General features: G+C 38.8%; 2 protein-coding genes across 2 annotated transcripts; both read right to left on the bottom strand.

Annotated features, from left to right (window-relative positions):
- Window positions 1-325: 325 nt before the first annotated feature.
- On the bottom strand, window positions 326-3967 carry LOC122841717 (zinc finger protein 184-like). Its single transcript, XM_044135273.1, has 2 exons — window positions 3643-3967; window positions 326-2580 (listed from the first exon to the last, which is right to left on the bottom strand). Exons 1-2 carry the CDS (start codon window positions 3839-3841, stop codon window positions 1544-1546), a joined length of 1236 nt encoding a protein of 411 aa, XP_043991208.1. The 5' UTR covers window positions 3842-3967; the 3' UTR covers window positions 326-1543.
- Window positions 3968-4151: 184 nt separating this feature from the next.
- Window positions 4152-11390, bottom strand: LOC122841679 (zinc finger protein 2 homolog). The gene is made up of 3 exons (XM_044135215.1): window positions 11096-11390; window positions 8379-8681; window positions 4152-6816 (listed from the first exon to the last, which is right to left on the bottom strand). The coding sequence occupies exons 1-3, from the start codon at window positions 11253-11255 to the stop codon at window positions 5474-5476; spliced, it is 1806 nt and encodes a 601-aa protein (XP_043991150.1). The 5' UTR covers window positions 11256-11390; the 3' UTR covers window positions 4152-5473.
- Between the last annotated feature and the right edge of the window lie 546 nt (window positions 11391-11936).

The following is an 11936-nucleotide window of genomic DNA, read 5'->3' on the forward strand; positions in this document are numbered from 1 at the left end:
GCAGTTTTCTAGCTTAGGCCAAGCAGGATTCTTCTTCGTTGTTTCTTTGCAATTGGCAAACAAGGAAAATGGTGCAATACCGCCCCCGACTGAAGTGGAGTGTGGACAGCCGAAAAACAGGTTAAAAAGTAACTTTTTCAGCATTAAACACATTTAATATTTATGAATTAAAACTTCGTATTCATTCATAAATCTTTAACACGAGACAAAAAGTAGTCCATCTAATTTAGAAAAAAATAAATACACAATTCATCAAGCAAAAAGCACCATAAACAATGACTCGGATAGTTTAAAAAAAGTTCGAAATATCTAATTTCACCATATGTTGCTGTTGTCAGAGTTTTTATTGTCAAGTTTTTGATACATCCAATCAGCACATAAATTCATACATGAAATTCCTCAGCAAAACATAAAACATTGATATGCTACTCATGACAAACATTTGACTTGCAGATGTTCATTTTGGAAATCTAAGGAGGATTCTGAAAGCGTCCTGATTGTCTACTTTCAGAATCTTCCTCATAGTTTTACTGTAGTGACATCACAGATGAGCTATGTAAAACGTAGTGCAATGTTTCAAAAAGGAGCATTTCAACTGCACTTGTGCTAATTTTCAGTGCCAAGACATTAGCTTGCACACAGGAAGGAAATGTTATGATAATCCCTTAACAGACAGGGGTTAACATTTATATAAATAGAAAAAAATATTAGGGCCTCTGTCAATAATATAGTTTTTTTTGTTTTACTTGTTTTAAGCAGTAAAAATTAAGTTACCATTCCCAGATCAAAAAGCAAAGATCCATATTTACGGACCAGCCCTGTGGATCTGCATTAAATGGTTTGCTCCTGCTTAGTGAACTTGAAGGCAACAGTGTTCAGCAGCAGCCAAAGACTAAAACGACCGAGTTGAACTATGCAGTGAAGAAAATAACATTCAGGTTTTCAAAATAGAAAAAAGAAGACAAATGAAAGGGTGTCTCTTTATAACCCCGTACGTCTCCAGGAAACGTGGATAGATTGTAGTTTGAATCCAACACGGTCCCAGACTGCTTGCTCCTCCCCACCAGGCTTTATGCTACACTCTGTGGTAGGAGACAAGGAGCCCAGCAGGTAAGTGAAGTAATGGTCACACAGTGACAGGAGACAGTACTTCTCCCTCTTACAGAGATTGCGTGGTAAGTCGACAGTCGCTAGCTCTCATCCAGCTGAGCGAAATACATAATTTGTGTATGTGACCTTTGTAGCTCATACACGCGGGGGTTATAGACGCTATGCCACGAAGTTGGAAACTTTTCATCTTTTGTTGCTGTCATCACTATCGTGTGCCAGATGTTGAGCCGGAGTGGAAGAAAATTGGCTCTTTTAGCTCCCTGTGTGTTTAACCGTTACCAAGAAAACAAGAAGGGAGGGAATAACATGAGCCACTGGAGCAAAAGTTTTTGTCATCCAGTCTCTTCATAGAAGGAGAGACGATGAATACGAAGAAGCAATATCATAGACATTATTTTATTATTAAGCTCATATTTATTTACTGTTGATTGATTTATTGTTTATCATGAGAACCCTTCTCAAATGCATGACTCATCTTGTGATGATTTAAGCTACTAAGACGAGTGAAATTCTTTCCACATGACTGGCATGAAAAAGGTTTCTCACCTGTATGAATTCTCTTGTGGTCATTTAAATTACTAATTCGAATGAAACGTTTTCCGCATGACTGGCATGAAAAAGGTCTCTCACCGGAATGAATTTTGTTGTGATCTTTTAAATGACTAATTCGAGAGAAACTTTTTCCACATGACTGGCATGAAAAAGGTCTCTCACCGGTGTGAATTTTTTTGTGGGCATTTAAATGACTAATTCTAGAAAAACTTTTTCCACATGACTGGCATAAAAAAGGTCTCTCCCCTGTATGAATTTTCTTGTGACGATATAAATGACTAATTCTAGAAAAACTTTTTCCGCATGATTGGCATGAAAAAGGTCTCTCACCAGTGTGAGTTCTGTAATGGTTTTTCAACTTCCACTGTTGTGGGTAACATCTCCCACAAATGTCACATTTGAAAGACTTTTTCTTTGTACCAGATTGACTCTCTGACACAGAGGAGCTGCTTCCTTCCTGATCTTTGCTTTCAACCACAGGAGAGATATGAAGGGAAAGCTGCTCTGTTCTTCTCTCTTCTTCATTCATGTCATCTTCCTGAAGAGTAGAAGTCTCAATCAAAGCAACAAACTGCTTCTGGACAAGCTGCCCTTTCTCCTGACTGCTGCAGAGGTTCTTCTGGTTCTGTCCAGTTGGTAAATGTTCCGGTGGCTGCTGTTCATATGGAAGCACTGAAGAATCTAGTTCCTCTATTTTAACATTTGTTAGTGGAAATTCTATTTCCTCATGTTTAAGCAGTGCAGGTTCTAGTTCATCTTCTTCTTCTTTCATCCATTTTTGTTGTGGTTCCATCTGTTCCTCTTCAGTCCACTGAGGTTCTGCTTCTTTCTGGTCCTGACTGGACCTACTTGCCAGGCTCCAGACTTGTTGGATGGCATAAGCTTCTTCCTCATTTGAGACACTTGGCTGTTGGAGGTCTGTGGGAACAAAGGATGACATCATTAATATAATTTAATTGATAACTCTCTCATAGATCAGCCTTGTTTTTCCTGGAGATTCAGGTCTGTAGGCATCATGTACTTCATATAAAATTATTTTGTAGATTTTAATTAAAAGCAGTTGACTAAATAAGATGAGACACAGACCTGTTTCTCTAAGCCACTATTCAAAAAAGAAAGAGAAAACATATTTTCCTTAACTAAGGTGGATATTTTGATGTTCAAGAGGAAATGGATGCAAGAAAATATCAAAAGGACTGGCCCACAATTGAAACCTACTCCTTATTGTTCTGACTGTACATTTAGCTTAGATACTGAATGTATGAGAGATGAGGCTGGATGAGTTTCTCTCAACACCACACACTGAGCAGGATGGTGGAGCAGGTCAACACATCTACAGGTCTCTCTGTCAGAGAGCTGCAGACAAGAGGAACATCCTGGAGTCATCAGGTCTCCATAGCAACCATCAGACACTGCATTCATGAAAATGTAATGTCTGTTGGACATAAAGAAATAATTTCCTGTAATCACTGTTGGATTTATCAGATCCATTTAACTTGACTATGTCCCACACTACAAAGGAGCAGCGACAGAGATATTTCATTAAACACATTTGAGAAATATAGATTTGGAGAAAATCATTTTCATGTTTCTACTTTGACACAGTTTGTCTATTTCCTTTTTGTTTTTTATTTCTTCCGTTTCTTCTGTGTCCCTATGAAAAAATAACACAGTTCATTCCGCGTCTCCCTCTCTCCTTCATATTACTCTCCACTGCTGATTTACAAAATCATGTACGACTTTAAGATTTACACCTTGTATTCCAGATTTCCAGCACTCGGAACAATTGGAGTAAAATATTAGTCATGGGATTTAACTCAGAAACACGTTTTCTGTTTCTGCTAGCCTCTGTAGCATCCGAGCTAGCAGCTAAACTATTTCCTGTTCAGCCCCGTTTAGCAGCAACTGGAGCTGCAGCAACTATCTCCCTGACGAATCTCTGTCTGCTGTCAAAACATCCCCACTTTTATCCAGACCTACCAGAACTTTGCCTCTGCAGCTCCGAACCGATTCTGTGTAGCTTAATTTCTGGTTTCCAGTTGATCCCCATCATTCTGCGCTGAGCATCGAGCTCTTCCTCGTAGCAAATGATGGTTTTTTCAACCTCGGTGAAGATTTCTTGAGCAGCAGCAGTTAGTCTCTCTCTGATAAACTCTCTGAGATGCTGAACTGAAGACATTGTTACTGAAATATTAGCTGGAATGGGACAATGCAGCAGTTTTCTAGCTGAGGCCAACCAGGATTCTTCTTCGTTGTTTTTTGGCAATTGGCAAACAAGGAAATTGGTGCAATACCGCCCCCGACTGAAGTGGAGTGTGAACAGACGAAAAACAGGTTAAAGAAGGAACTTCGTGTTAATTCATAAATCTTTATCACGAGACAAACAGTAAAAAATAAATACACAAATCATCAAGTAATATAATATCACAAGGCAAACAATGACTCCTATATATATAAAAAAAGTTAGAAATAGCTAATATAACAATATGTTGCAATTGTCAAGAGCTTTAATTGTTAAGTGGTTCGATACATCCAGTCAACACATACATTTTTACATGAAATTCCTAAGCAAAACATAAAAGGTTGGTATGCTACTCATGACAAACAGTTGACTTGCAGATGTTCATTGTGGAAAACTGAGAATTCTGAAAGCGTCCTGATTGGCTACTTGCAGTTTCTTCCGCAGTTTTACTGTAGTTACACCACAGATGATCTACTGTATGTAAAATGCAGTGCAATATTTTTCAAAAACGAACACTTTAACCTTATCTGCACACATGCTAATTTTCAGTGCCAATACATTAGCTTGCATAAAGGAAGGAAATGTTATGATAATCCTAAAGGCTCTTGATCGACAGGGGTTAATATTTACATAAATAGAAAAAACACTAGGGCCATTGTCAATAATATTGTTTTTGTTTTACTATTTAACAGTATAAACTTAAGACCCATATAAAAAAGCAAAGATCCATATTTACTGATGAAGGTTCCCTTCTTAAAGAGATTGCGTGGTGAGGCGACAGTTGCTAGCTCTCATCCAGCCGAGCAAAAGACATAATTTCTGCATGTGACATTTGTAGCTCATACACGCGGGGGTCATAGACGCTATGCCACAAAGTTGGAAACTTTTTATCTTTTTTTGCTGTCGTCGCTATCTGTGCCAGATGTTGGGTTCAGCCGGAGTGGAAGAAAATTGAGACTTTTAGCTCCTTGTGTGTTTAGCCGTTACCAAGAAAACCAGAGGGAAGGAAATAATAGGAGTCACAGGAGTGAAACTTTATGTCATCCAGTCTCTTTGTAGAAGGAGAGACAACAAAAACAAAGAAGCAATATTATGGAAATCATTTTATTATTACGCTTGTACTTATTTAATGTTGATTAATGTATTGTTTGTCGTGAAAACCCTTCTCAAATGTATGACTTGTCTTGTGACGATTTAAATGACAAATTTGAGAGAAATTCTCAAGTAGCATCTCACTTAAGTATTTCAATTTCCAATCTATTTTCTTTCGAATATCTTACTGATATGCACTACAGACAGCAAACATAAATAGGAATCTCCCAACTAGTCAGGGGTTGACTGTGGCATAAAAAAGACATTTGTCCATTAGGTCCAATCTGCTGACGTTCACAAACTCAGAGAGGTTTCCTAAGACCTGGTCCGAAAAGTGTGATAAACCAAATATCCCACCCTCACTCCTAACCATGTTTAAAAACAATTTCTGCCTTTTCCTTTTTTGATATATTTTACAAAGAAAAAAAAGCAAAGAAAAGCTTTAATATGTATGATAAATCTGTGTGAGATAAATGACTACTTCTCACTTTTGTGTTTTTGTTTCTTGTGGTAATCCAGTTTACTAGCATACATGAAGCTCTTTCCGCAAACTTCACATGGAAAATCCCTCTTACTTGTGTGTATTTTCATGTGTGTGTTTAAATGATGAAGCCGAGAGAAACTTTTTCCGCATGTTAGACATGGAAAAGGTTTCTCACCTGTGTGGATGCTCTGGTGTTTATGTAAATGATCAATTCGAGAGAAGCGTTTTCCACATTTTTGACATGAAAAAGGCTTCTCACCTGTGTGGATTCTTTTGTGAACATTCAAATTTGCACCAATTGTAAAACATTTTCCACATGTTTCACATGAAAAAGGCTTCTCACCTGTATGAAGTTTCTTGTGCAGCTTAAAATAAAAACTGTGAGAGAAACTTTTCCCACATGTATCGCATGTAAAACTCTTCTCATTTGTATGAATTTTCTTATGAACGTTTAAACATTCCTTTCGAGCAAAGGTTTTTCCACATTTTTGACAGGAAAAAGGTCTTTCACCTGTGTGGCTTCTCTTGTGCTCATTTAATCTATACATTTGGCTGAAACTTTTTTCACATATTTGACAAGAAAAAGGCTTCTCACCTTTATGGGCTCTGTAATGTCTTTCCAAGTTGCACTGACTTGTAAGACCTTTCCCACAAATATCACATGTGTAAGACCTTTGCTTTTTGTTAGTAAGAGACTGACTCTCTGACACAGAGGAGCTGCTTCCTTCCTGATCATTGCTTTCAACTCCAGGAAAAATTTGAAAGGAAAGCTGCTCGGTTGTTTTTTCTTGTTCACTGAAATCGCCTTCCTGAAGAGCAGATGTTTCCATCACAGAAACATCCTGCTTCTGGACAAGCAGCTTTCCCTCCTGACTGCTGCAGAGGTTCGTACAGGAGCTTCCGGCCCCGTCTACCATGTAAATATTCTCTTCATGTTTAAGCACTGAAATATCTACTTCCTCATTTTTTCCATGTATCCACTGAGATTCTGGTTCTTTCTCTTCCTTAATCTGTTTAGTTTCTGGATCTTTCCAGTCTTGAACCAGTTCTGGGTCCTTCTTTCCCTCTTTAATCTGTGGATGTTCTGGTTTCTGATGTTCTACTATCAATAGAGATCCTGATTCCTTCTCTTCTTTAATCCATTTAGTTTGTGGATCTTTTGATTCTGGTTCATCCACTTCTTCTTCTTCTTTAATCCATGGATGTTTTGGTTCCCTTTTTTCAATCACTGGAGCTTCTGCTTCCTCCTGGTCATGACTGGACCTCTGCCGTTGGTCACAGACATGGTGGACGGTTGAAGCTTTCTCCTCAATTGAAACTTGTGGCTTTTGGAAGTCTGTGGGGAAAAGTGAAGACAGCATTAATATAATTAAATTGATTACAGTCTCATTCATCAGCCTGCTTGTTCCTTGAGATCTCTTGCTGTAGGTGTGAGATTGTTAATTCAAAATTAGTTTGTAGTGTTTAAGTGAAAAACAGGAGAAGTTTGCAGGTTAACGTGTCATCCACACTAAATGGTAACTCTGGTAAAGATCTTTGAAAGATTTAAATGAATCCTGATTTTATTCCAGCACCAAAATTTCATACCTAAAAAATATTGAACAACTAAACCTGTAATTTGAGAATATTTATTAAGTGGGAAACTGACACCACATTTAGAAAACTTTAACAAAACTGCCACTGCCAGAGCTGTTGTCACCACAAACAATCTGACTTTACACTTATTCTGATTTATACAGTTTTAATCAGAATATTGTTTAAATCAGAGACTAACTGTATGTCAGAGTCAGGGACCACAAGGACAAAATAGCTGAGATCTGACAAATCCCCCCTTTTATTTAAAAAGAATTAAGAGTATGAAAATATTTCAATACAATCAAAGAGGTGGTACTTAGCTTTTTTGTTGCATGTAAACCTCAAAAATGAACAGGAAATTGTAAAATCACAAAAAAGATCTTCAGGTGCCCGAGTCGCCATAAAGAGAGAACAGGGGTTGCCTGACTGTTGAAGGCAGAATGTAGATAATTTGAGGAAGTGTGTGTGTGTAGGTGTGTGTGTGTGTGTGTGTGTGTGTGTGTATCTGCTGGGCCACTCTGACCTGAGGGTCAGGAAGGAATTCAGCACTTGGCAAGAAGAAAGATTATTTAGTTGTGTTTAAGCAGCCATGACGGCTGATACAAAACAGATGTTATTCCAAGAGAAATCTCAGAGAAGTCTAACAAGAGATCTGTGTCAGACAAACAAAGGGCTGGATTGGTCGATAATTACAAACACGTGTGCACACGCTCACACACACACGCTCACACACACGCACACACAAGGCAGACAGGTTCTGGCATAAATACACCCAACTCTATGTGACAGTCGGTGGTTCTGAAAGATTTGAGTGTCTGTGGAATTTAACACTGCAACACCATAAGAACTTTCTGCTTCATCTTCATCTCGTAAAACAGATAGAAACCGAGTCCAATGTGAAGATCAATCTCAGTTACTTGCCATTTTTCACTCCCCTACATCTACTCAACATATTCACTGAATCACTGTTGCTCTGGTGCCTTCACTTTGAATTAAGTTTACTGTGACCCAAATGGAAACATTTGCACTTGATCTTTAGAATGATGCAAAAACTGAATTCTGTTTTCATTTAAGATCATTTCTAGAATCTGCTCCCAGTCTGCTGCATAGAAATGCATTTCTAGATCTCAAATGAGTAAAACCTAGCAGTAGGTATTGTTGTGGACGATCAGGACCAAAACCTGCAAATTCAAGCTATTTATTGGTTTTGACTAAATGCCTCAAATCAGCTGCTGGCTGCAGAACCAGCAGAATCATCTACATTCTGCTAATGTTCAAACCTGCAGAGAACCAAAGTTTCACTGGTAGCTCGGAGCTTCATACCCTTTCTGTTGCGATTAGTGTGGGAATTCCAGGAGATATCCAGCAGTCTGGATTCTTCCTGGTACCAGACCACAGTAGCTCCAAGTTCTGGTTCCTCTGTATCTTCTTTAATCTGAAGGTGAGCAGGTTCCTCCATAACGTATTGTATCTTTGAAGGTTCTGGCTCCTCTTTTATCTCTACAGGTTCTGGTTCCTGTTTAGTCTGTGAAGGTTCTGACTCCTGAATGAAGCTCCTCTGCTGGTTCCAGATGTGTGGCTCAGACAGAACTTCCTCTTTGATGCTGACATGTTGCTGTGGCTGATCTGTATTTAGGAAAAAAAAGAAAAGGTCCAGACAGTTAAGAATGTTTGGTGAAATATTCAGAAGGAACAAAGCTTGAGGTTTCTCTAGATTTGAGCAAAATCCACTGAACAATAACTGGACCTATGGAGTCTCCTGGACTGAACAGCTGTGCTTTTTACTGGTTACCATGGCAACATCTATAGAGGTTAGCATTAAAAGGTTAAAAAGTCAGGAGGAAGCATCGTTATCCACAAGATGCTCAAACTGAGATGCATCGGGATGTGATGGTGATATTAATTTAGAGCTCAAATGTAACTATTTGCTCTGACTTAAAGCTCCGTGTTGAACTATATTTTTAGAATAAGAAATGTAAGCAAAATAAAATAAAGGTTTGAGATTCACAACAAATTCCCACCACGAGTGCATTTGATGTGTTTCCACAAATAGAATAAAAATTTTGGTTATAATATCAAATAATTCACTAATGTCATCATTTTAAACTATTAATACAATTATATTCCTCTACAAAATCATCCTGGATGTTATGCTGTGTCTGTTGTCTTTTAATTCTTAACCTTAAAGTTATGGTTGACTTTTTGTTCCTCCATAAATTACTGAAATGGTTTTTACTGTCCAACACAAGTCCAGAGTCGTTAAATGCAGCAGAATAAGCCTTTAACCTCGATCAACTAGATACAAGCTTTAGCATCTGCTAAAGTCAACAGCTGGACAGTGTTATGCTGAGAAACGCATGTCCTGTCACAGGAGCATGCATCGCTCTAAAGTTCAGAGTGAAATAACCTTTTCTACATAATTCCACTTATTCTCTGAGCTACTGGTATGAGTTTTGTTGGAGGGTGAAAGGTGCTGAAACTCTTAATTATATTTAATAGATAAGAAATAACACTCAGAGACGTGTCCTTTTGCTGCAGGCCACGGCAGGTGGAGATTTATTACACTATTCCACAGATCATCTTACAGCTTCATCAGTTCAACATCAAAGTCCTAAAAAACCCAAAAATCTCACCGTATTCTTAGGATCAACCTGTTTTATAGAATCTCATTTTCCCTGGTGTGGCTTGGTAAGTTTTGACCAATAGTATCGCTGCTCGTGTTTTGCGTATGTTTTTACATAGGATCTCTGGCAGCCATTGAACTGAGTGTGTATTGGGTTTTTTCCTGGGGATGTTCAAACCTCTTGACCTCACATCTGCTTCGTTTCAGGGTTGCTAAATAAGCCCACTCATCACAAATGTTATACTTATCTATCCAAACAGCTTGCTTCCCAAACCATATTTGGTCCAGTTTTGTGCTTCACACGTAAGCAAGGGAAAGAGAGTTCAGGTTAGATTGACCTTGAATGGCGCCAGACTTCCTCAGTAAAAAACAACTCCATAAAAAGTATTTCCGCTCTTACAGTTTCACATCAATAGCATAAAATTTAAGGAAAAGAGAGAGGGCATGCAAATTTTGGCAGGCTAATAACAGGCTTTGCTGTAAAATGCATCCCCTGTTTACATGGAGAAATAAAGAGTTAAGAGTGAAATTACTTTTTCTACATAATCCCACTTGTTCTATGAACTGCTGGTATGAGTTTCATATCAATAGAATTATATTTGGGGAAAATATATAAGGCCTGCATATATTGCCAAGCTAATAATTCGCTATGCCAAAAAATGCATCCCCCTGCTAACATGAAGAAATGAAGAGTTAAGAGGGATTTCACCTTTTCTACGTGATGATACTTGTTCTCTGAGCTACTGCTCATATCAACAGGACAATAGACAGGGGATACAAATATTGGCAGGCTCAAAAATAAAAATGCATCCCCCTACATTAATAGACTAGGCAGTTAAGGATGATATAAAATATTCTACATAACGGAATTCTGTTTTGTAATGCTTTAAGCTATTATGGTGTTAAAAGAAAAATCGGGGAATTTCAAACCATCTGCGGAGAACATTTTCATCAGACACGGACTGAAAAGCGTTCGACTCATTTGTCTCAATAAAGGTGTAAAAACAGCATTTATTTCAATTAATCTGCGACCGTTTTAGGGCTTACATGGTTAAGAAACGTGATAATGTTACGAGTATCTTTAAAAGTTTTGTCTTCGGTCATATTTCAGTCCGTTTTCTCATTAATATGTGAGAGTTTAGAGCGATGCGCGCTCCCACGACAGGGGATGCAATTCTCGGCATAACAACTGTTAGCAACAGCGACCATCCATCCATTTTCTAACACCCTTGTCCCTAATGGGTCAGGAGGGCTGCTGGTGCCCATCTCCAGCTAACGTTTCGGGCGAGAGGCGGGTTCACCCCGGACAGGGTAGCGGTTCTGTCGCAGAACAGCTACCATAATAACACCAAAATCTCAACCAAGAACTTGATTTTAAATCTCTTTGATTTTCGGGCCTGGGTCCGTAGCTTCTTACCGATTCGGTTGAGTTTTATTTGTGGTTTCCAGTAGATTTCTAGCAGTTTGATGTCGTCTTCGTAGCGGACGATGGTTTTTTCAACCTCCGTGAAGATTTCTTCAGTAGCCGCAGTTAGTCGCTCTCTGATAAACTCTCTCAGATACTGAACTGAAGACATGGTTGCTGAAGCTACTGGAAGATTCAGCTGAGATACGACAACACAACCGCCTTTCAGCGGTGTCCCTCTTGCTTAACAAAGGAGCTTAGCAAGCTCCGCCCACAACCGACCCGCAAAATCCCACGTGACCGCAAGTCTCACAAACATAGCCTCGCGGCGCGTTGTTTCTATGTCAACATGACTGGATTAGTGCATCATTTCTACCGGATTTTCACAATATATCAGCTACTACAATGGAGAGAGGAACTAAGAAGTTCATAAAATGCTTTCGCTCGATGCGGAAAACGGCAGATCCACACATCGTCTACATCAGGGGGACCCAAACTTTTTGAGACCAAGATCTACTTTTCTCTCACCAGCCGGCTGAGATCTACCTCATAACATAAGACATAAAAATTGTAAATTAAACTCTATTGACTTATTTTATATGCGAATATACATCAGTTATATTAGAAGTAATAAAGTGATAGAAAACCTAATGCAGTTTACTGGTTTCTCAGTCACAAGCTGGTTGCAAACCTGAGGCCAACAGGTGTCAGTCAGTAATGGTAGATCTGAACTTTGACCTCAGTATGAGAAGCTACAGACTGACAGGAGGAACCAAAGAGCTCTGTGGGGATGGTAATAACCATCCCTTCGTTTCGTAGAGACTCTCTGATCTCAACTAATGAGATCAGAGAG

This window comes from Gambusia affinis, linkage group LG12, assembly GCF_019740435.1.
Source record: "Gambusia affinis linkage group LG12, SWU_Gaff_1.0, whole genome shotgun sequence".
NCBI lineage: Eukaryota > Metazoa > Chordata > Actinopteri > Cyprinodontiformes > Poeciliidae > Gambusia > Gambusia affinis.